The sequence below is a fragment of the Stegastes partitus genome, unplaced genomic scaffold, assembly GCF_000690725.1.
Source record: "Stegastes partitus isolate 25-593 unplaced genomic scaffold, Stegastes_partitus-1.0.2 Scaffold1363, whole genome shotgun sequence".
In the NCBI taxonomy this organism is placed as follows: Eukaryota; Metazoa; Chordata; class Actinopteri; family Pomacentridae; genus Stegastes; species Stegastes partitus.
The window spans coordinates 130,057-151,982 of NW_007579094.1; the positions used below are offsets into that span (position 1 = coordinate 130,057).

Here is a 21,926-nt window from a genome sequence, read left to right on the forward strand (position 1 = left end):
AAAAAATCATTCAAAAGACTATATCCATGACTTTAAGTTTGTCATAAAAAACTCCAAACTTTCCAAAATGAGTTAAACATTCTTCAACATGCATCCAAATTGGTCCAAAACAACTCAAAATTAGTTGAAAAAGACTCTTTTCCCCCAAAATGATTTACCATATATAAATAAATAAAATGAAAAGTCACATATTAAGTTAATATTTACTGTAAATAAAGTAAAAAAAAAAAAAAAAGAGAGACAAAACAGGAGGCTAGAAGTAATCCTTTATGTATTTTCGACATATATTTCTGTAAAAAATAATATATTTACATTTTTTTACACACGTTTTTTGTTTTTTTGTACAGTACATACAGCATTTACATATAAATATAGATTTTACAGCATAAAGTCAGTGCTGCACAAACTGTAGAATGTGTGTTTGATGTGGCATCAGTTATAGTTTGGATTTATTTCTCTGTGAATAAATGAGATGTTGTCGAACTTCAGCATCGTTGCATTTTTAAAAAAGGTTTGAGTTTAGAAACCTGACAAAGAGGAGCTTTGAAACTTTTCCTAGTGTGGTAAACCAGGAGTGTTGTACAGGTCTGCAAGCAAACATCATGATTATAGTTTCAGATCTTTGCACCTGAACAAGACATGCTGGCTGTTAATGACACAGAAATGAGGCTGAAAGTTTAAATTTGTATTAAAACATTTCTGCTTGCATGTGGAATGAAGCCTCTTTGGGTTATTTGGCTCCCTAAAGAGGCCAAAATGGGATTATTTTGTGGTACGTGATGTGAAAATAGAGAAAACAACAAATCATGTGGCATGTTGGTTTTAGGACCCGCTATAACTCACAGACATAAAAAAGGTGAGATTTATGACGACGTGTTCATTATTCATGTCCACAGCGTTATGGCACAACCTTCACAGGTTTTTATCTCCTGAATTAAAATCTATTAATCTTGATGAGGCTGGTATTAATAATGCAGAATCTTATCGTGTAAAACAGAATATTAAATACATCTTTTTAAAATAGAAATTTAAAATGACACCACGTACATATGGTTGGCCGATGTGCCTTTAGAAAACTCGATCAAATGTAAATAAATGCACTAAAATATAACTTAAAGGTTGTGGACATAGTGTGGAAATGTGACTTGAATTTTTTTTTTAAAGCAGCCATTTTGGTGTAACAGCGCCCCCCGGTGGACGAAACGCATCTCATCTATAAAACTGGTGCTTCATCATCTCACGCTGATTCTTCACAGTTTGCGTAAAACAGCAGGAACGTTTGATTAATCGAGATGTTGGATCCATTAGACAGAAAGTCTTTCATTGATAATTTAACATGTTTCCAGTACAGAGAGTAGAACGAACATAGTAAGATAATAAGAGTCTAGTTTGTCTTAAATATGTTGCAAAAAAAAAAAGGTGAAAATGCAGTTTGTTTTGTTTTTAATCCACTGAACAGTGAGAGGTATCCTGTGGCAGCTTTCTTTTTTAGCCCGTGTGACTTATCGTACGTCCACGCCTTGCTGACAGAGATGGATTCCAGCTGCAGAGACGCCGTTTGTTTTTGCTTCGGCTTCAGCCTCGTTTGAGTCGGCAGCCTCAGGGGTTGTAGGGCTTCTGCAGGCACAGCGAGCCGTGCTGAGGAAGAGGATGGCTGAAGTAGTGTTCGATCAGAGCCGACAGGTTGGGGAAGGTCATGTCGCTCTCCAGAAATATGCAGCCGTCCTGCCGAGGCACCGCCAGAGAGCAGGAGACTTTGTTACTGTGATGTAAATCTTTATTTTGTGCATGAAATGATTCAAATCGTGTATGTTTGTGCAAATACAGTAGCGAGCTCTCACCTCTTCAAACAGTCGGTAGTTTCTGGCTTTGCTTACACTGACGTCCCAAACCACCAGCACCTGGACACATCGAAAATCCTTTGATTAGACTTTAAATGCAAATAAATCAACTTCACAAAGGTCAGATATTAAGATGCAAGATACAAACATGTGCAATAAAGACTAGGAGGGACTGACTCACCTTGAGACCAGAATAAGATGAAAAAAAACAACAACAATATTTACTATTAGCTCTGTTTTTGGTCTCCACCAACTCCTTTAAACACTAAATGCTCCAATATGTTCACTGCCTCATTGTTTGGTGCTAATCAGGTGATGTTTATTGGATTTTTTTTTTAGATCTACAGCCATCTGCTGTGGCTACGAGAATGCTGAGAGAGAATAAGGCCGCGTTTAGACGCAGCTAAAATGGTGATATTTTTGGTATCTTTGGTTTACACGTAAACGAAGCTACAAGCCACCGAAAACGATCATGTCTGAAAACTCTCCCACAGTGGAAATGTGGAAAAACTCTGTCTTTATGTTTGCATGTAGACAGGAGGAGACAGAGTTTGACGTCACAGTGTGCGACAAAAGCGTCATCAGCGTCATATGTGTGCGACCATGTTAGCAGTTTGGCTGCTGTGATAGAAATGGATGCTGTTTTTGGCCTGTTTGCAATTACATTCAGAAATGTTCTATTATGTGGAGGAGCTTCTCTGTCGGCCCAAACAAACGACCCATTATTGTTGAAGGAACAGGAAGTAATTTATGCCATTCGTTGTTGTGTTTTTTCCAGGATTCTGATTGGCTAGCATGGCTTTATGCTTCTCGTTACACTGCCCCCTATAGGTCGGACATGCTCATAGCGGCTCTTAGCGACGTGTTTATAAGGGTTTGTGTAAACAAAGATTTTTTTGAAAACGATCTGGTGTCCGTTATTGTAAATATCCAGTTACATGGCCTAAAGTTGTGGCTGAAACTCATTAAACCCTCTGAGAAAATCTGCAGAGTCAGATATAACTGTGTCACTAGAAACAACCCTTGTCATGATTTCATTGATTTCATATTGCTGTTAAATATAATTATCTTAAAAAAACTTAAATTATAGATGCTATACCACGAAAATATGACGACAAAACAATTGCTAGTGCTTGAGAATGTGAGTTTTTTTTTTTATATATTAATTTTATTTTAAATATTCAGTATAAATAATAAGCAGGGTTGTCTCGCTAAACTGACATTATCCCCAAGAAGAAGAAAAAAGCCTGTCAACTGACATTTTGGTTAGTATTGCTGAAGTGGAATATGGTGAAAAAATGCTAAGGACACTTTAGGCTTGTTGAGCAAACAGAAGAAACAGAACAAATGAAAGAACTCTACTGAGGATTTAATCTACATTCAGATCCATTTAGACTTTTGCCATGAGACTGTGAAACTAAATGCACGGCATTCCTGGCTGAGGGTGTAGTTGGTTATTATTCATACACATTTTTGGCCATAAATCTTGTATGTAGGAAAGTTAATTTGGATTAATTCAACAGATGTTTCGGTCGAGCATTGCTGACGAGTTTCAGTAGAGGGTGTGTCAGAATATCTTTACAAGACCAGAACTGAGCTCCAGCTATGTCAGCCAGACACATTTCTACAGTACAGGAGAGGAAAATGGTTGTAAAATGATTTTTATTTTGACTGTCTTTATTTTTTTTTACCTTTGCTGTTTTGGTTCCTGAGTTTCTGATGCCATACAGTCCATCCTGTGGAGAAACTGAGGTCTCCCTGAATAACCTGCAGGAAGAGACACAGTTTCATAAGATTTTAATGAAACCATCCTGCAAAGACCGAACTAGAAAACGTGAAGCAGATGTGACCATGAGTAAAATCTAGAAATAAACTGGTGTTGATAAAAGAGGAGGCAAGTTTTCACCACTAGAGGGCAGAAACACTCTAAAAAAACAGCAGCACAGTGTGGCATGATGAAGGGATTTCTACTGTCTGTAGATATATTATACATGTACAACTTATAGTGGCAAAAAAAATCTTAAAAATCAGTGTTTTCTTACTTTTCCACAAAGCTGGTTTCAGTTGAATCAATAAACACTGAGTCTGGAAGTTGCACCTGTAGATAGAAACACAATGTGAACGATGAGTTTATTGGACATCAGCTCAAATGTGGGCCTTTAGAGAAATAAAAGCAAAATAAATAAATAGAAAACAACAGCACAAAAACTTGGTGTGACTTGTTTGCTAACATCTAGTTTGTCGTTAAAAATAAACAACAAGTGAAGCCAGAAAGACACTAAAGTTGAACTTAAATGTTTGTTATCGAAGGATGATCTACAAAAATATCCTCAAAATCTTATTGAACCCATCTGAGCCCATGCAATGTGCACTACATTTAGCAAACTGGAGGAGGTCCAAGAAATGGGAATTTTGTTACACATCATGTATGTGGTTGTCAGTTTATGTGGTTTCATCTAAACTATTTCCTAAACTGGACTTACGGTTGATTGTTGCTTTACAGTAAGAGATTAGTCTCCTTGGAAATGAATGACTCATGTGAGATGTTCATTAAGGCCTAAATACAGTGACTAGTCATTTGAATGACCAGAATCCAAATATAGGGAGGAGTTCACTGTGTTCAGTCGAGATAATGAAAATTGGTTCGCCTTATCTGAAGCAACATCTCTAGACGCGGCGACTCAGACGTTATTATCAGCTGACGTAATTTCGGTTTCTCTTACATTCTCGTAGTCGTCGTCAGAATCGTCTCCTCCGCCGGGTTTGATCGCGTCTTGTTTCCGCCTGAAATCTGTAGGCGTCTCTTCTCCCAGCGAGCGGAAACTCTGTCCTTCTGGAGATGTTCTTCTGGTGAGAAAGCACATCTTAGTGAGGCAGTTTCAACCATTTCTGGGAATCCTGTTTAATCAACAGGATACAGCGTCTCAATAAGGCGGCTTTACAGTCGTTTTCCACGCCTTTAGGCTTCAGATCAACTGGCTGATCGGTTGCTTAATAGGGTCCCATCCGAGCAAATTATGACTGGTTGGACAATGGCGGGTTCATAGTGTTACATCAATCGCATAATCCATTATTTTAATAGCAGACTACTAGTGAAAAGTTGGGTGTTTTGAAGACACCCTGCATTTTCATTTACCCAAGTCTGCAAGGGCAAACATGGACCCCTATGCAGACGTCTATTTGAAACCCAAAATTTGTGACTGTGTGGAGCGGAAACTATCCAAAGAGATTCTCCATCTTCCACACATTTCTAATTCATCTTTAGGAGAGCTGTAGTTAAAGTACTTTGTTCTGGACTTCAGAGGTGCTTTCATTTGTACAAGCTTTCCATCAACAGAGCCCAAACTCAGTAAGAAGTTGTAAGTTCTCCAGAACATTCGCACTTTAGGAGGAACAAAACAAGAAGAAGACGAAAAAAACAAATGGTGCTGAAAACAAATGCTTGTTTGGAGCAGAAGCTATACAAGAAGATTCTCCGTCATCAACACCTTTATAGCTAATCATAAAAGGAGTTGTAGTTGCAAGCTTGGAACAGGGAGTAAACACTGTAGGAAGTTCTAAATTCTCCAGAAGTCCTGTGCTACATCCACCCACTGTGCTCAGCACACCTTAGGAACAATCACTACACAGCAATCTGCAGGTAGCTACAATAAAATCTGTAAAAACAGCACAGTCGCCACCTTTCAGGAACATCCACGGGTGCCCTTTGAGGTGTTCTGCATTCGCTATGAGGGGCAATGCGACCATCGACGTGGGAAACCGATGTGTACCTGTTGTAATTTCGATGCACCCGTTTTAAAAATTGGAATTAGTCAAGAGAAAACAATGAACTGTCCCTAATAAGGCTATGATGTTGCTGTCAGGTAACCAAGAAACAACATGCAGATTTTGTTTTCCAAGCAACTTTAGTCGACCAGAATTATCTTGGTTGCTCAGAGTTACACTTGCAAGTCCCCCCTACTTTCAGTCTTTGTGCTTGAACTTACTGAAGCGGTGTTCCTTGCGGCTTGGACTTGGCAGCAGGCACTGGTGGTTTGACCGTCGGTGGAGGTGGTTTGGGTGTCATCGGTTTATTGTGTTTAAGCAGTGGAGAGACTGGAGGGTGGCCAGGCGATGATGGACGCCCAGGCAGTATGTGGTTGAGGGACAGGACGGATGCTGCGGGGCTTACGGATGGCCGAGTCGGTAGACCTGGCTTGCTGCGGAGGTGGTTGTTTGCCAACGACTGGCTCCCTCCAGCATTAAGAGGGATGTGAAAGGGACCATTTAGTGGCAACCTGCTTTCTAAGTGGTCACAGATGGGAAGAGTGGCCGGTGACTGAATCGGCATCGGCGGCAGAGCCTTCCAGTTACTCTTGTCAGTACCCCCCAATGAGAACCCCCTGTTCGGAAGAGTCTTCTTTGGGTTCGGAGGAGGAATTGGTGGAGGGGTTGGAGACGTGGACCTACGTAGATGAGGGGCAAAAGGGATAGGAGGTGGAAGGCCTTTGTCTTTTGGTATGGAGGGAGGTGGGATAGAAGGCGGAGGTTTCTTAGGAAGAGGACTGGTTGGGATTCTGTGTTGTGGCGGGAGGGGAGGAGGAAGACCTTTGTGGAAACCCGCACTGGAGTCTTGGCGCGATGGGAGCACATCCGGCACCGGGGGAGGAGGGTAGGAAGGAGGTGGTCCTGTGGGTCGACCTGAACGAGCGAAGAAAACACGAAATCAGAAAGGTTTCCTGTTTTCAGTCAAGAAGCTGCTTACACTTCCTTCCATTTTCCACTTTTAGCACATTATCAAGGTAAAGGAATGGGTTGGCGTATGTGGCGTCACCTGTAGATGTCGGCGAACGGTCACTGTCCGGCTTCAGATAGTCTTCCTCGTCGTCTTCATCGTCATCATCCTCAATGTAATCTTCACACAGGAAGAATAGCCACAACAGTTTAATAACACACAAATATACTATAGAACATGTTTCATGCACATGTATTCACTATCAGGGTTTTACCATCTCCTGGGGTTTCGACATGATGTTTAATGTCCAAGGGCCTCTCAATGGTGCCGTAGAAACTGTCAGCATCTGAATCTGAGTCACTGTGGCGACAAAGAAAATGTTTGTGTTAATAAATGCGAAAAAAAATATTTCTACAGGCAGGTAGCTTTGTTTAAGACATCCAGCTAGCTAGAAAAATCTAAATTTATGTCAAAATATTTCGGTTTTTGGAACGTTGCAGTAGTTTTGGATGGCAGTAACAGCTGGAATTGAAGAAAATTAAATTGAAATGACGTCAGTAGCTATTGTGGGAATCTGAAAACCTTTAGTCACTTCTCCAGACTAACTGTTGCTGCTACAAGCTAGTTTTACAGCTAGCTAGTTATTGAATTCCCAACTTTATGAATGCTAAAATATTTCCATTATTGGAATATTAGAATATTTTTTGTTTGGCAGTAATAATCAAAATTGAAGAAACATCAGTCAAAAGGATGTCAGTAGTTTATTAGTGTAATCTGAACACTTTTTGCCACGAGCGCAAGTGCTTTCCAGACCTGCTGTTACTGCTACAAGCTAGTTTTAAAGCTAACTAGCTCACTGGTAAAGTTGCAAAATCCGTCACTGTCAATATATTTTATTTTTTTCACAGAATATTTTGCATAAATTGAAGAAAATAAACTTAAAATGACACCAACAGCTAAACAATCAATCTGAAATCTTTTAGCCACTAGCTTAACTGCTATCAAAACAAGTCTTATCTCTGTTAGCGGTAGCTTTTATGCTAGCTAGGAACTGAAGTTTCAACATAACGAGTTCTAAAGTTTAAAAAGAACTTACTGTAAAGCTTATTACGTTATTTATTTTACCAATACTAATTTACCGTTTCAGTTTGCCAGCTAGCCAAAAAGCTAACTCTTGTTTCCAGAAATGTCACAACTGTGAACGCTAAATAGGCTAATATAAAATAGAAAAACATGTTGATGTCTTATCTGGCTTTTCGTCACACGACGACTAATTTGATCTTTTGTCAAACTGAGCCTTGAATAGAATTATTTTAGAGAAGAAAGTTGGTTTTAATAAATTAAAATTAAAATGAAAAAGACACTGAATAAACTGACAATGTACAAAATGAGCTGCTAATGTCCCCGCTACCAATAACATTATGTAGATTGAATAAAAAAAACCTCCTTGTAGATTACTAATCAAACATAAGAGGCCATTTTAATTGCCTACATGAATAATTAATTAGCCTACAGATGTAGCTTCTGCTGGGAAATAGTTGCCACAACCAATAATAATTAGTTTACTGAAGTCCTGCTCAGTTGTTAAAGGTGACTGATGTCGGGAAGCTTAACGTAGTGTGATATGACAGAAAATGAGGTTTTCCTGCACGTGTACACACTTACATGATCCCATTTCTATTCCAGGTAGTTTGTGCTTTGGGTGACAACTATAATCAGTATATTAAAGATAAATAGAGGCCACGCTGTGCGGTGAAACGTGATGATGGTTTGCTGAGGTTACCTTGGAATCTGGGAATCTTTTCTGTCGTTATAGTGATCGATCTCCCTCCGCAGGTATCGCATCCACTTCTGCAAAATATGTAAAAATATTGTCTATGTGAAACAGAAACTTTGGCACTCAGAAAACAATCAGACTTTTTTATTTCCCGATGCAGATTTACCCAAAACATGGCTGTAAATTTGCTCATTTAACAGAAAAGTCTCGTTTAGTTCAATCAGTGGGCCTAGAAATGAGTCAGTGTTGTGTTTTCTAGTTGAATGCATTTAACACACAAAATAAAAAACAATTCAACAGAATCAGAATTAATTAGCTTCACAAACTTCTCTAACTTTGACAAAATCCAAACTACTTTTTAAAAATGGAAACGAGAAGATTTTGGAGTTGTTTGGATTTCGCTAGAACGTCGTACAGATGTGTGTAACAGCTGTTCTAACGTTACTCCAAGCAGCAATAAATAAGGAAATTACCCAAATATTAGTATTATTAAAATGAGAATTATGCTAGACGAGAGGAGAAAGTACCACCTCTGTTTAAACCCACTAACCTAAACAAAATCAATTAATTCTCAACAGGAAACACTACTGAACAGAATCACATAACAATAAATACCTTGGATATATTTTGATATACTTTAATTATATTTCAGTGTTTTTGGAGATTAAAAGTGACTCTCTGGGATTAAAACTGTGGCAACAGCTAAGCTCTTGGTAACCAGACCAACCCTTAATTTGACTTTATATTTCTGTATTAGTGGACATCCTGTGCCCCGTTGTGTTGTCCTCACCCTCCTCTCGTCTTCGCTGGCGGCTGAGAAGAACCACGTTCTGTGTTTCTTACTGAAGTGGACGATCTTGAAAGGAAAGACGTTGCTGGACGTCGTCTCCTCGGCGGCTCGCATCACTCTGAGGATTGATAAACAGTTTTATTCACGTTTCAGTAAATAATAACGCTCAGTGAATAATCTGTTCTACTGAACTACTGGGACTGAGAATCGGTTTAACTACAGCACAGTGGAGGCGACACTGTATGAAACATCTGTTTGTTTTGAGTATTTTTTTCTTAATGATAATCGGTTCTGTAAATCAGAAATGACGTAAAATATTACAAAAGATCCGAAATAAAATGATTAAAATCTGGCAGAAAAAACAACCTTAAATAAAATACAATAACATTCAAGAACTGCACAAATATTGGTAAATATCTGCAAACTAATGCTATTTTTAGCTCATATAAATACAATAAAACTGTATAATTTCACAGTCACATGCTTTAAAAGAACAAATTATTATTTGTGAATGTACAGATTTTTGGTTTATGTCCAGTTTTTTTTTAAATTAATTTAATTTAGTCGATATTATTTGTAATGTACAATTTTTTAGTCCTGAATGTACATAATTTATCTTTTAAATAACGACAAATATCTGTAAAATATTTTTGTTGATTTAAATACAGTTAACTGTCATTTTAGGGTCCAATGTTGCTAAAGAAATTATCATTGGTGAAAATAAATAATATTTATAATTTTAGTCTTTCTTCTTTTTTTTTTGAAGAGTTAGCATGTATATAAATATGTTTTTTGTTGTAATTTTATCCAAATATCTCTGTAATTTACCAAAACAGGGAACATTAGTGAAACAACAGCACAAACTTTGCAGTCAGAGGAGCTGTTCTCTTGTGTTACAGAACATGGAAGACATTCGTGTCATTATGATCAAACAAACCTTCTGAAACATCAAACAAAACTACGTTTAGTTTGATCATATTGACACCAGTCTGACTCCGTAACGCTGAGTCATGCCTCTAAACTCTCCACGTTTTACTCCAACGAGCTCCTGCAGCCTGAACGCGTAAATCTGAGCCGGAAGAGACACGAGTGTGGAAACGACCGACTCTTCGTTGTGTTCCAGAAGAGTAGCGTTGTGAGAACACAGTCAGAGCCGAGTATGTAAATTACACGTTTGGGTTTCTGCGGCTCAGGAGGAAAGAATCCACGAACCAGAGAGTGTTTGGACGAGACAATGAAGTTTAAAGTTCATTCAGGCTGCGAGACAAACGCCTGAAACTCTGGATTTATTCTGTATCTGACCAACAACATGTCTGATAACTGCTCATGTGGACGCTCAGGAAGCTCGATAAGAGACAAGAGGACAGACTGAGGGGTTTCTGCTGACCTGTTGTAGCCGTTGAGAGAGAACGCCCCCTGTGGGGCTGGATGGGTACTGCTCTTATAGTAGTACACGCAGCCCTTATGGATGATGATGTACCTCAGAGGCCCTGAAACACAGGCGTCACAAACGTTTATCATCTCTCTTGATTTCGTCACGCTTTGTTCCTCTTCAGAGTCGTGTGAACTCACATTTCATGAGGCTGAACTGGCTGCCTCCCTTCTTGTGCAGGTATCCCGCCGTGGAGACTCCCCCCGGCATGGTGAGGAGGTTCTGGGCCCCGATGGCTCGCATCGGCACCGGCCAGCACATCTCTGGAGACGACATGGTTCTGCAGGACGGGACAGGAGAGATATTTAAACTGTTAATAATTAAATTAAACAGTCAAGATTTCACTTCCATAGCGGCAAAACGTCACAGAAACCTGACGCCTCACTTTACTAAAGTTTGAATATTAATAAATGGATCCCAAAACCTTTCTGCTAACAAACTGTTTCTTTCCACTGAAGCTTCAGGGTTTTCTGAGATATCAGCTCTCACACAGACAATCAGAAAACAATCAGAGGCAGCTTTTGGTCAAATAAACCAAAATATAGTCAGTGATGGACAATTATGAGACACTTGTCCTCCCCATCAGGTGCAGCTCACTGGAAACCAACAAACTGTGAAAATCCGGCAGCAGGATGTCAGAAAACATTACAAATGGAGGAGTACTGCAGCGTTCTGAAACAGTATAAAAGAAAATGCAAATAACAGCAAATCTGTGTAAAATTGTGTAATTTTATGTCCACGCATTCTTAAAAAAAGGTTACTATTAATAAAAATACAAAAAAATACTGAGAAAACTAGACTTTTTTCTGTGACTTTACTAGACAGAATCTGTAATTTTATTTAAAAAAAAAAAAAAAAAGGAAAATCTGTAAATTACAATTTTTTAAAAAAAGAAAATTTTGCCATCTTAGTGTCTATTTTTTTTAATTTAATTTAGTTTTTTTTTTTTTGAATAACTGCAAATATCTATGAAATAATGTTGTTTTTTTAAGTTGCTGATTTAAATACTCCAAAAATAAGGTGATTTTTTTTTTTTGGCAAAGTCAACATTTAAATTAATATTTTTCTGTGAATTTTACCAGTTTTTATGTGTAGTTGAACGTAAAATGACAAAAAAAAATCTTTAACATAACAGCAAATAATCTAAAATAATCTAGTTTGCTGATTTTATTACAGTAAATAAAAAGAAAAAACATCGAATTTAATAGTTAAACATCTTAAAAGAGCAAATTTCTATCAGTAAAAATGATGATTTTTTGTTATAAACATTTATATTTAAAAAAAAAAAACAACAACAAAAAAGCGGTTTACATGTAAATTATATTGATTTTTCTGTGATTTTTTTGGTTTTGATCTCTAAGTGAACAAAAACAGGGCAAATCTGTAAAAAAACAAGAAAATGTTTATTTAAAAAACGCAGGTTTAAAGATCTGCTCCCTGGTTCCAGTCGACAGGAAAAAAAAAAGTTCTTATTCCAACTTCATGCCGTGAAACGTGTCTGGAAACTTGATGAGATCTTTGATTTCAAATCCAAAGACAGAAGATGAAACACAAACAGTGTCATAAACTGAGGATCCAGTTGGTGGAAGGAGAGGCCAGAAATCAGCCATCACTGGATCTAATGTGACGGTTTTAAAGATAAAAGAAGGACTCGGTGGAGATCAGAGCTCGTTCAGCCTGACTGACGGAGTGAAGCCACCACACATCTCCCTGCACTCGGAGCCTCTTCCTCGGGGGTTTCCTACCTCCTGCTGAGCCTCCTGCTGATGCCCCTGAAGGCAGCGTTGTCCCTGAGCCGGCTGACCGTGGAGGCCAGCGCTGAGCTGGCTAACGCTGGCAGGACGTCCATGTCAGAGGCCACAGACGAGCTTCTTTCTGTCCTCTCGGCTGCATCTGATCCACTCTGAGACCAACCAGTCCGTCTGATTTTCTGCCTCCTCTCATCTCTTTTCATTCCCCTCCCTCCCTCTCTCTCTCTCTGGCTGCCTTTGTTGATTTCTATCTCCCTCCTTCTTGCACATAAACAAACTGAGATACATGATTTGAACACACGTTTAATCCGGACGGGAAGCTCACACACACCCGAGTCCTCGGAGGCCTCGTGTAACGAGCATGTGCAGTCAAAACAAACACTTGTGCAGAACGTCTTCATCTCCTCGTGTGTTTATGTGGCGCTTCCCGTCTATCAGCTGCATCTGCTGACCTCAGAGGGCGGCTGGGTGTGCGCAGCCCAGAAATGAAGCGTTCAGTGGGACTTGTGGCCAGAACCGACTCCCTGCACCGACACAAACTGAGCAGCAAGAGCTTCACGGGCTGGAATCCAGAATATGAAACGGCAGAGTTAGGAATTAGTTTAACGACAAATAAATGGACTGAAACAAGAGCAGCTGGAGGTTAAAGGGGATTAAATTCTAAACCTGACTTAGAAGAATGAATCAGTGTTTGGAAAAACTTTATTTACAGATTAGATTTTTGAGGGTGAACACTTAAATTTTTTCTCTAATTTTACAAGATATTTGCAATTTAGAAAAACTAAATAAAATTTTTATTTTTGAAGATTTTTCAGTCATTAATAATCTTTTTTTTTTTACATAACACAAATCTGTAAAATAATTATATTTGTCACCTCGTTTAAATGGCGTAATTTCAGTGCCGCATGTGGTAAAAAAAAAACAAAAACTACTATTTATAAAAATTGACATAGTTTTTGTGGACTTTATTTGCAGTTTTTTGTTTGTTTTTAACAGCCACATGTAAATTCATATTTAATTTTTCTTCTGGTATTTAACAAAACATAAACAAAAAATAAATTTATATACAAAATATAAGTACATTTATTTGTTTAAAAAAAACTATGTATACATATTGTTTGTATGGCTAAAAAATATTTAACTTAAAAAAAATCCTTAATATAATTTTTCTTTCACATATCGGCAAATATCAAACAAAAATAATCACATTTTTTAAGATCATTTTATATATTTTGATGTCAAAGTTCATAATGCTCCTTTCCAGCCGACCAATCGTATGTTAGATGAAGACTTGTCACCATGGCAACCCAGAAAATGGAGGGAAAGCTTCAAATGTAACCCAAATCCTGACGAATCTAACCCAGTAATGCTGGTGCCTAAACTAAACCGAGCCTCTAACTTGTAACAACAGGTTGATAATGACGTCACATAAAAGCATCTTTGAGCAGTTTACTTGCATCAGAAGTCATTTTGTGGAGTTGAAGCTTTTTCATTCTTCTGTTAAACCTCCTGACAGTCAGCCATGATGTCAGCATTCAGGAACTCAAACAGGCAAACAGAACAAGTGAGAATCTGGGAGTTTGGACAGAAAGAAGGAGGAGAAGCTGATAAAGCTGCAGTAGATCTTGGGCCTGGAGCCTGTCGGTGACCTTTATCTGCCCTCAGCGCTGCGTTTGAGGACTTCAAGAGGACGTCTTGAAGCTCTCATGTCGTGTTTACTGATCAGCGGCTGATTAAAGTTAACTAAACCTCATCTCGGAGTCGCCGAGGTCACAGCTGCTTATCGTCCACGCCAGGATTTCCTCGAGCCGCCGAAGCCGAGGCAACACGGTGGCGCTGTGGCTGCACACTCAGCCGTTTAGTGTTTGCTGTAGGAAGCGGACTGAAAGCTGTTTTTTCAGGAGGAAGATCAGGATCGGGATCAGAAATCTGAGCCAAACATCACGATCGAATCCTTTTAAAAGACCTGCCAGATAGTTTTAATTCAGTGACTCAGTCCATAGATTTCCTGTTTTTAAGACCCGAATGCATCAAGAGGAGCTACAAGTTCAACAAATGCACGGTCAAGTGTAATCATCAGGGTGGTTCAGACACTCAAAAATAATGTTTTAAGAATTAAACTGAACATAAGAAGACAAAGGAGGCAGCTGAACTACAACCTCATCCCTAGAATCCTCTTTAAAAGGACTCGTAGGATCCTGCAGAGAGAGAAAAACTGAACTTCTGTCGTTTTTTTAAAGCTCCAACTTTGACGAAGAGGATTTTCTAAGGATGTTATTGAAGCTATTTATTCTGCTACCTCTGATGCTGCAGCTCCTACAATAAAATGTACATTTCTTTCACAGTTTGATGACATTTCGACTGATTTAATATCCTTCAGCGACAGTTTAACTTCTTCTTTACTTGTTAAGGCTTTAAACTTAAACATTTGATTCCACTTTTACCTTTTCAGCCTCAACTGACTTAAGTGTTCGTTTTTTTGCACATTATACTACAATTAGAACGACTGAAGGACACTGATGAGGAACATGTGGCTGCAAAAAGACACTTAGCATCAGTCATATGATAATCTGATGCCATCAAACGAAGCAACACAACTAATTTAACTGTTTAAATCAGCAACACAAACTTTTGTGTGACGAGTCTGAAGCCAAATCTGAACGCTTCCATTTTTTTGCTATTTTATTATGACTGATGTTCTGTGCAGATTCCCTACAAGGCTGCAGATTATTCTATTTCCAGATTGTTATTTAAAATACTGAAGTCTTCTGGAGAGAATCCCTGTACTTGTTGCACATTACAATATGTACATATGTCCTCTAGGAAACAGTATACATTGCCCTGTATGTTTTTTTTTCTTTCGCTAAAATGCAGCACACAAGACAGACAGGATTTGAGCCTCTCTGTTGCATCAGCAGCTTAAATCATAAATGCAATTATCAGGGGAAAAAAAAGAATGAATTACAATTTTAATCTTACAGTTTTGTAATATTACAGGAACTTGTCCTGATTTATTCAATAAAATATGCATTAATTTGAACTTACTGCTCCGATGGTTGAAGAATTATTAGAATAAAGATGTGATAATGAATTATATTATTATGAACATTATTTTTAGATTTAAATAAGAGTTTTTTGGGGTATTTTAAGTGGGGCAGTCAGTTTTTTTTCTACTACTGGCACTTAATTTTGTATTTTATTCACTTTTAAACCACCAGTTTCATAGTTCTTGACCTTGCCGGTTATTGTTCTGCATTAAAGTTGATCAGAAAGTCATTATTTTATGTCAAAATAAAGTCGTAACTATCCAGTAAAAAGAGATTTTGCATTTGTTTAAGACTCTCAGTCCACTAAAACAGCACAAATCTGTTCCAAACTGTCTAATTTTCTGGAATCATGTCCACGATCTCCTTGAAATACACACAAGTGATAAATTCTCAGGCCGTCTGAGGTCATTTCTTAGAAGATGAAACGGGGAAATTCAAACGGTCTCAGTCAGCAGTTTCAGGGTTTCCAGGTACTGAAGTCACACCTCTGTCATGCTGCCTTTACATCACACATTTTCCTCATCATGCAGAAAAAACTCCACTCACAAAACAACACACTTGTGCAACTTCTGCGCATCAACTCTGGTGTGATTTTTCCCGTATTATTCCCCAGAACAAAGCCTGGTTCGCCCGTTTTAAAGAGCGGTTCAGCTCTGAACCCTCCTGAACTCTGCTGCTGCTGCTGCCAGAAATGCTAATGGGCTGTTTGACAGGAAGGGAAGCTGCTCACATTCCAGACTCATTCAAACACGTTTCCTCCCTGGACGCACACAAACACAATGACTGGGCTCAGCTGGGCTCTCGGCTCAGACGTCTCTGCCGGGTTTTTTGATGCCAATCTGCCGGTTCGTCGGAGCAAAAGTGGTCAAAGCGGCCGCAGAATCACAAGATGACAGCACGTCAGGGTGACTCATTTACAGAGAGCACAGTTCTCTCAAAAGGAAAATGACACACAATGAAGTTCTAGTGGTTAATTTTGCATTTAAAAGCGCCGAATGCATCACAAGCAGCTGCAAGTTCATGAAATGCAAGTTCCAGTGTGATCATCTGGCTTTTTAAGGCGCTAAAATAGTCTGTAATCTGAAATAAAGACAATAAAAAAAGCAGCTGAACTACAGCATCATGACTGAACTCCTTTTAAAACAGAACCTGCAGGATCCCAGAGAAGCAGAAAAACACTGAACTCATGTCTTTTTAAAGCTCTTATCTGTGTTAAATGAGGATTATGATGATTGTGTCGCTATAGCAGCAGACAGCAGCCGACTGACCGCTCTTTTTGAGGAAACTGAAATTGAAACTCTCACGACTCAGAGATGGAAAACCCCGATGAGTCACACCTGAAGGACAGTATTCCTGCTAAATGACATCAGTCCAGCACGACTACGGCGACACACACACAGCTGGAGATGGTCTGATTCGCATTTAAACTCACATTCGGTGCAGTTAATTGATTTTCACTGCATGAATGTTCACTAAACAGCTCCTGCAACGTTTCACTGGAACCTAAAACGACAGGTGAAAAAGAACATTTCCACATGTTTCTGAACAATAATCATGTTTTAAGCTGATTTTTCATGAACTAATTCATTCAATCAACCTTGATTTAAACTTGGAGCAGGTTAGTAAAGGAGTAAAAGATGTTGGCACAAAAAATAACATTAAAATATTAAAAGGCAACAAATATTTAAAAATTAAATAAATCAACAAAATCAGCCATAAATAGGATGAAGCTAAAAACATGATTTGCCAAAAGAATAACGATTCTAGCTTTATTATTATTATTATTATTTAAAAACAATGTAATTTTACGGTCAGTCGTTGTAAAAAAATAAATTACTATTTGAAAAAATATTGATATTCGATGTAGATTTTTGGCCTGTTGTTTTATTTACAGTTAACAAGAAAATTTATATATATTTTTTTGTAATTAATTTATTTTGATAATTGGAAATAATCAGTAAAATAACAGTTACATTCATTTAAATTCTTAAAAAAAAAAATTACTATGCATAATTCTTTTTTTAAAATTTAATGACACCTATCTGTAAAATAATTGATTTTTTACCTCATTTATTACAGTAAAATAAAGTCATTTTACAATCACATGTTGTAAATAAAGAAATCGCTGTTTGTAAAAATGCAGATATTTGATGTGAACATTATTTACAGTTTTGCCCTTTTTTGTGACAGTTAACATGTAAACTCACATTTTTTTCTGTATTTATTTATTTAAATTTAGCTGTAAATTAACAAAACAGGGAAAATCTATTATATAACTGTAAATATTTTTTTTCAACTGTTAAATATAATATTGATTTTTTTGTGTTGCTAAAAATATTTATTATCCTATATCCTTAATATACATATTTTTTCTATATAATAGCTTTAAAATAATAATAGTTGTAGGAAATTTTAATACCGCAAAAAGATTATATTATTCCAAAAAAACAACAGTTAAAACCTATTTAAAACATTATTTTTAACGGTGTACTGTGGATAGATGATGTTCACAGTAACAGTGAGGTTCTGCGTTTGGTTTCCAAAATAGCTCATGTGTCATTAGCAGAACCAGAACTCAGCAGGTCCACGTCCAGAACCATGTGATGAGGCTGAAAGCTCTGGAAAAAGCCTGTAAGTGTGCAGCACAACATCCCCGGACTGTCAGAGGGGATTTCTCCAGTGTTCCTCTGGACTGTTCTGTTGGTTACTGTTTATAATACAACGGTTGCCAAAATAGGGGTCGGGACACCCTGGGTGGGTCGCCAGATGTTTTCTAGGAGTCAGATATTCCAAAACTGGCTCCTCTAGTCCACACTGAACGCTCTAAAACACCACTGTTGGGATGTTCTAGTGTTGTCATTAGATGCCGTTACTTTGGGGGTTGTTTGGTTCTAATCCACTTATTTATTGCCCAGAATTGAATTCATTAACTTCCATGCATACATGCCGTGGAGCACCTCGGCATCTGAGACACAGATTCCCACAGCTGGCAGGTGTCTGCTTCACTAAGAGGCTGTGGCTAACCGAGGCCTCGTGCAAAGCCTGAGCTTGAGAGTAACACCCGATCACGTAAGCCCCCCAAGAAGCCCTCGCGAACGCACGATCTCAGGAAGACGTGAAAGGTCAGAGGTTAACCACCGACCCAGCTGCAGCAGTCGCAGGCCGTCCCGTCCAGGAAATAGACGGCGTCGCGCTGGCTGCTATGACTGACCACAACGGTTCCTCCGCTGGTTCCGTTTTCACTGTGACTTGCAGGTGTGAACAGAAAGTGACGGCGAGCGGGTTTATCTTAAATCACCTCGTTTCCACTTCAGTGTTCAAGTCCACAACTAAGAACCAGGCTGAAGGAAAACCATTACAGAACATTAAAGCAACGATGATGAAACTGGAACCTGGACTTACTCCTGGAAACACATTTTGAACCATACGCTAGAAACACATTGATTCCTGCTGATACTGTTTGAGTTGGGTAGGTTCTAGGAAATAGCCACAGCCTCATAATCCAACACCAACAGTGGCAAAAGCTTTGTTTTAACTTCCATATGAGATGGATTTCCCTTTTTTTCTTGTTATAAAAACAGATTTTCCTACGGTGAGACATGTGCCATGTTAGCAGCTTTGCTCTGTAGACAACAATATAGGTCTTTTTGGTCAATCCAGACTGAAATCTGTATCAGAACTGCCATGACATTTGGTCCAGACCCCTATACCTTGTGTGTAATGCTAAATAGAAAATGCTAACGAGGGTCTGCATGAGTTTGAGTGATGCAAATTGTCCACATTAACTCATTAAAGAAAGCAGCTCTTCTTGCAGCCAGGACGTTGCTTTAGAGACATCATAAGAAGTATAAGAAGTAAATAATCCTGAATATAAAACTATGCGAGAATTCTGCTACAACAAGGAAGCATCCAGCCAGTTGCTAGTTGCATAGATGCAACTTGGCCTGAAATAAGATGGCTTCCAAGTGTCAAGACTTGCTTATAAGGACTTCCTTCAGTTTTCTTTATGCTCCTGGTTGCAGAATAGAGCACGTGCAAGTGTTTTGAGAGACATGTGCTTAAAATTAGCATATTAGCATTGCTATTGTGAGCATGATTAGCACATAGCTTAAAGCAGCGTTGTGCCCAAATACAGTGAGGCGCAAACATGGCTGTAGTTTCAAATAGTTTTCTATTTTTAAGCTGTATTGTCCTTTTCTGACTGGTTTTAACAGGTCTGTTGGGTATTTAAATACGCTTGAATTCTTCTGTTACGTGACATAAACCTACTTGATTGGCTGTGTGTGGTTAGTAAGTGTACTTTGTTTACTGGAAGAGCTCACTGACCTTTACGCTGTTGCTTGAAAACCACAAATCTGATGCAAACATGTTAGAAGCTTGTGCTACATTCAGAGACAATGCAAGTCTTTACACGTCATGTGGTGAAGTTTGTCGTTTATGTGTGCAACTAGTCCGATATTTTAATCAAATAAAAACTTCAGTCTGGTGAGTTATCATAAAGTTTTGTTGGTTTGTATGATACTAAATCTTTGATGCAGATAAACAGGAGATTTCTTCTCGTTGCAGCTGCTTCAGGTTACATTACATCAGTCTGTGGTGGTGACTCAGTTCAGAGGTTTAGATATGGAGTCACCTCGATATCTTCACCAAAGTGACATCTGTGGTGCGAAAAAAGCAAAGTGTTGCATGAAACTCTGGACTTTATATGGCTTCCTGGAGCCACTAGTTCCATCTAAACAGAGTGTAAATGACCACCATGTGCAGGACTGTGTCCATGGTTCCTTATTAGTAAATAAAAATAAAGTAAATGCAAAAGCAGAACAGAAAGAGAAAGTCCACGTGAACGTCACACCTGCAGCACCGGCCTCATTGAAAGCTGAAATGGTAGAATCACGTCCTCTTTTTTTTATACCTGTGGCCTCACGTACGCATCATCACTTCCTGTGTCCAAATATGGCAGCGCGGCTCGACAGGAAGTGCACTTCCATAACGGCTGCAGGAAGGATTCTTCTCAGACTAAACGCGCTAAAAACAGCCCGATGTCAAACTGCAGCTGCGTCTCTAATCTGCATTTACAATCTCAACGGCAGCACAGTGATTCAGAGAGAGGGAGGTAAAGGAAGGTGGCAGGAAGACAGACAGCGTTGAGATTTTGCCCTCCTTCCCTCCCTCCACCCGGGTACAGGGGGTCGAAAATGAGAACACATTTCCTGTAAATGTCTTCTCTTCAGTTTCTGACACCAACCCTGCAGAGGAATCAAAGTGGAAAGCTGCCGTGACCGAGGCTCCGTCATGCAGGTTTAGTGGTTAGTTAAGGGTTGCTTGCATGTTTGCTGGAAACCAAACAAAGCCCCAACTTGGTGCATTAACTCAAATTTAAACCTAAATCTAAAAAAGTTTTACCTTCAAACACATTTTGTACATAACATATACTTGTATATACTGTACTTGACTTCANGTGAGGTTCTGCGTTTGGTTTCCAAAATAGCTCGTGTATCATTAGCAGAACCAGAACTCAGCAGGTCCACGTCCAGAACCATGTGATGAGGCTGAAAGCTCTGGAAAAAGCCTGTAAGTGTGCAGCACAACATCCCCGGACTGTCAGAGGGGATTTCTCTTAATGTTCCTCTGGACTGTTCTGTTGGTTACTGTTTTTAATGCAACGGTTGCCAAAATAGGGGTCGGGACACCCTGGGAGGGTCGCCAGATGTTTTCTAGGAGTCAGATATTCCAAAACTGGCTCCTCTAGTCCACACCGAACGCTCTAAAACAACACTGTAGGGATGTTCTAGTGTTGTCATTAGATGCCGTTACTTTGGGGGTTGTTTGGTTCTAATCCACTTATTTATTGCCCAGAAATGACTTCATAAACTTCCATGCGTACACGTCGTGGAGCACCTCGGCATCTGAGACGCAGATTCCCACAGCTGGCAGGTGTCTGCTTCACTAAGAGGCTGTGGCTAACCGAGGCCTCGTGCAAAGCCTGAGCTTGACAGCAACATCCGATCACGTAAGCCCCCCAAGAAGCCCTCGCGAACGCACGATCTCAGGAAGACGTGAAAGGTCAGAGGTTAACCACCGACCCAGCTGCAGCAGTCGCAGGCCGTCCCGTCCAGGAAATAGACGGCGTCGCGCTGGCTGCTATGACTGACCACAACGGTTCCTCCGCTGGTTCCGTTTTCACTGTGACTTGCAGGTGTGAACAGAAAGTGACGGCGAGCGGGTTTATCTTAAATCACCTCGTTTCCACTTCAGCGTTCAAGTCCACAACTAAGAACCAGGCTGAAGGAAAACCATTACAGAACATTAAAGCAACGATGATGAAACTGGAACCTGGACTTACTCCTGGAAACACATTTTGAACCATACACTAGAAACGCATTGATTCCTGCTGATACATCTTGAGTTGGGTAGGTTGTAGGAAATAGCCACGGCCTCATAATCCAACACCAACAGTGGCAAAAGCTTTGTTTTAACTTCCATATGAGATGGATTTCCCTTTTTTTCTTGTTATCTGTGACCTTTAAAAACAGATTTTCCTACAGTGAGACATGTGCCATGTTAGCAGCTTTGC

General features: G+C 39.1%; 1 protein-coding gene across 5 annotated transcripts in view; it reads right to left on the minus strand.

Annotated features, from left to right (window-relative positions):
- Positions 1–254: 254 nt before the first annotated feature.
- The window catches only part of sh3bp2 (SH3-domain binding protein 2), a 36,771-nt gene continuing 15,099 nt past the window's right edge, over positions 255–21,926 (minus strand). For 2 of the 5 annotated variants that reach the window (XM_008298961.1, XM_008298958.1), the window contains exons 2-13: positions 10,695–10,834; positions 10,510–10,612; positions 9,123–9,240; positions 8,339–8,406; positions 6,830–6,915; positions 6,655–6,735; positions 5,828–6,521; positions 4,565–4,688; positions 3,884–3,939; positions 3,533–3,608; positions 1,842–1,901; positions 255–1,725 (exon numbers count right to left, since the gene is read on the minus strand). In XM_008298961.1, the coding sequence (XP_008297183.1) occupies positions 1,600–1,725; positions 1,842–1,901; positions 3,533–3,608; positions 3,884–3,939; positions 4,565–4,688; positions 5,828–6,521; positions 6,655–6,735; positions 6,830–6,915; positions 8,339–8,406; positions 9,123–9,240; positions 10,510–10,612; positions 10,695–10,830 (1,728 nt within the window). In that variant the 5' untranslated portion in view covers positions 10,831–10,834 and the 3' untranslated portion in view covers positions 255–1,599. Of the gene's footprint in view, positions 1,726–1,841; positions 1,902–3,532; positions 3,609–3,883; positions 3,940–4,564; positions 4,689–5,827; positions 6,522–6,654; positions 6,736–6,829; positions 6,916–8,338; positions 8,407–9,122; positions 9,241–10,509; positions 10,613–10,694; positions 10,835–12,299; positions 12,476–21,926 lie in introns of those variants that run through there. The other 3 variants (XR_520865.1, XM_008298959.1, XM_008298960.1) reach the window with 3 other exon arrangements.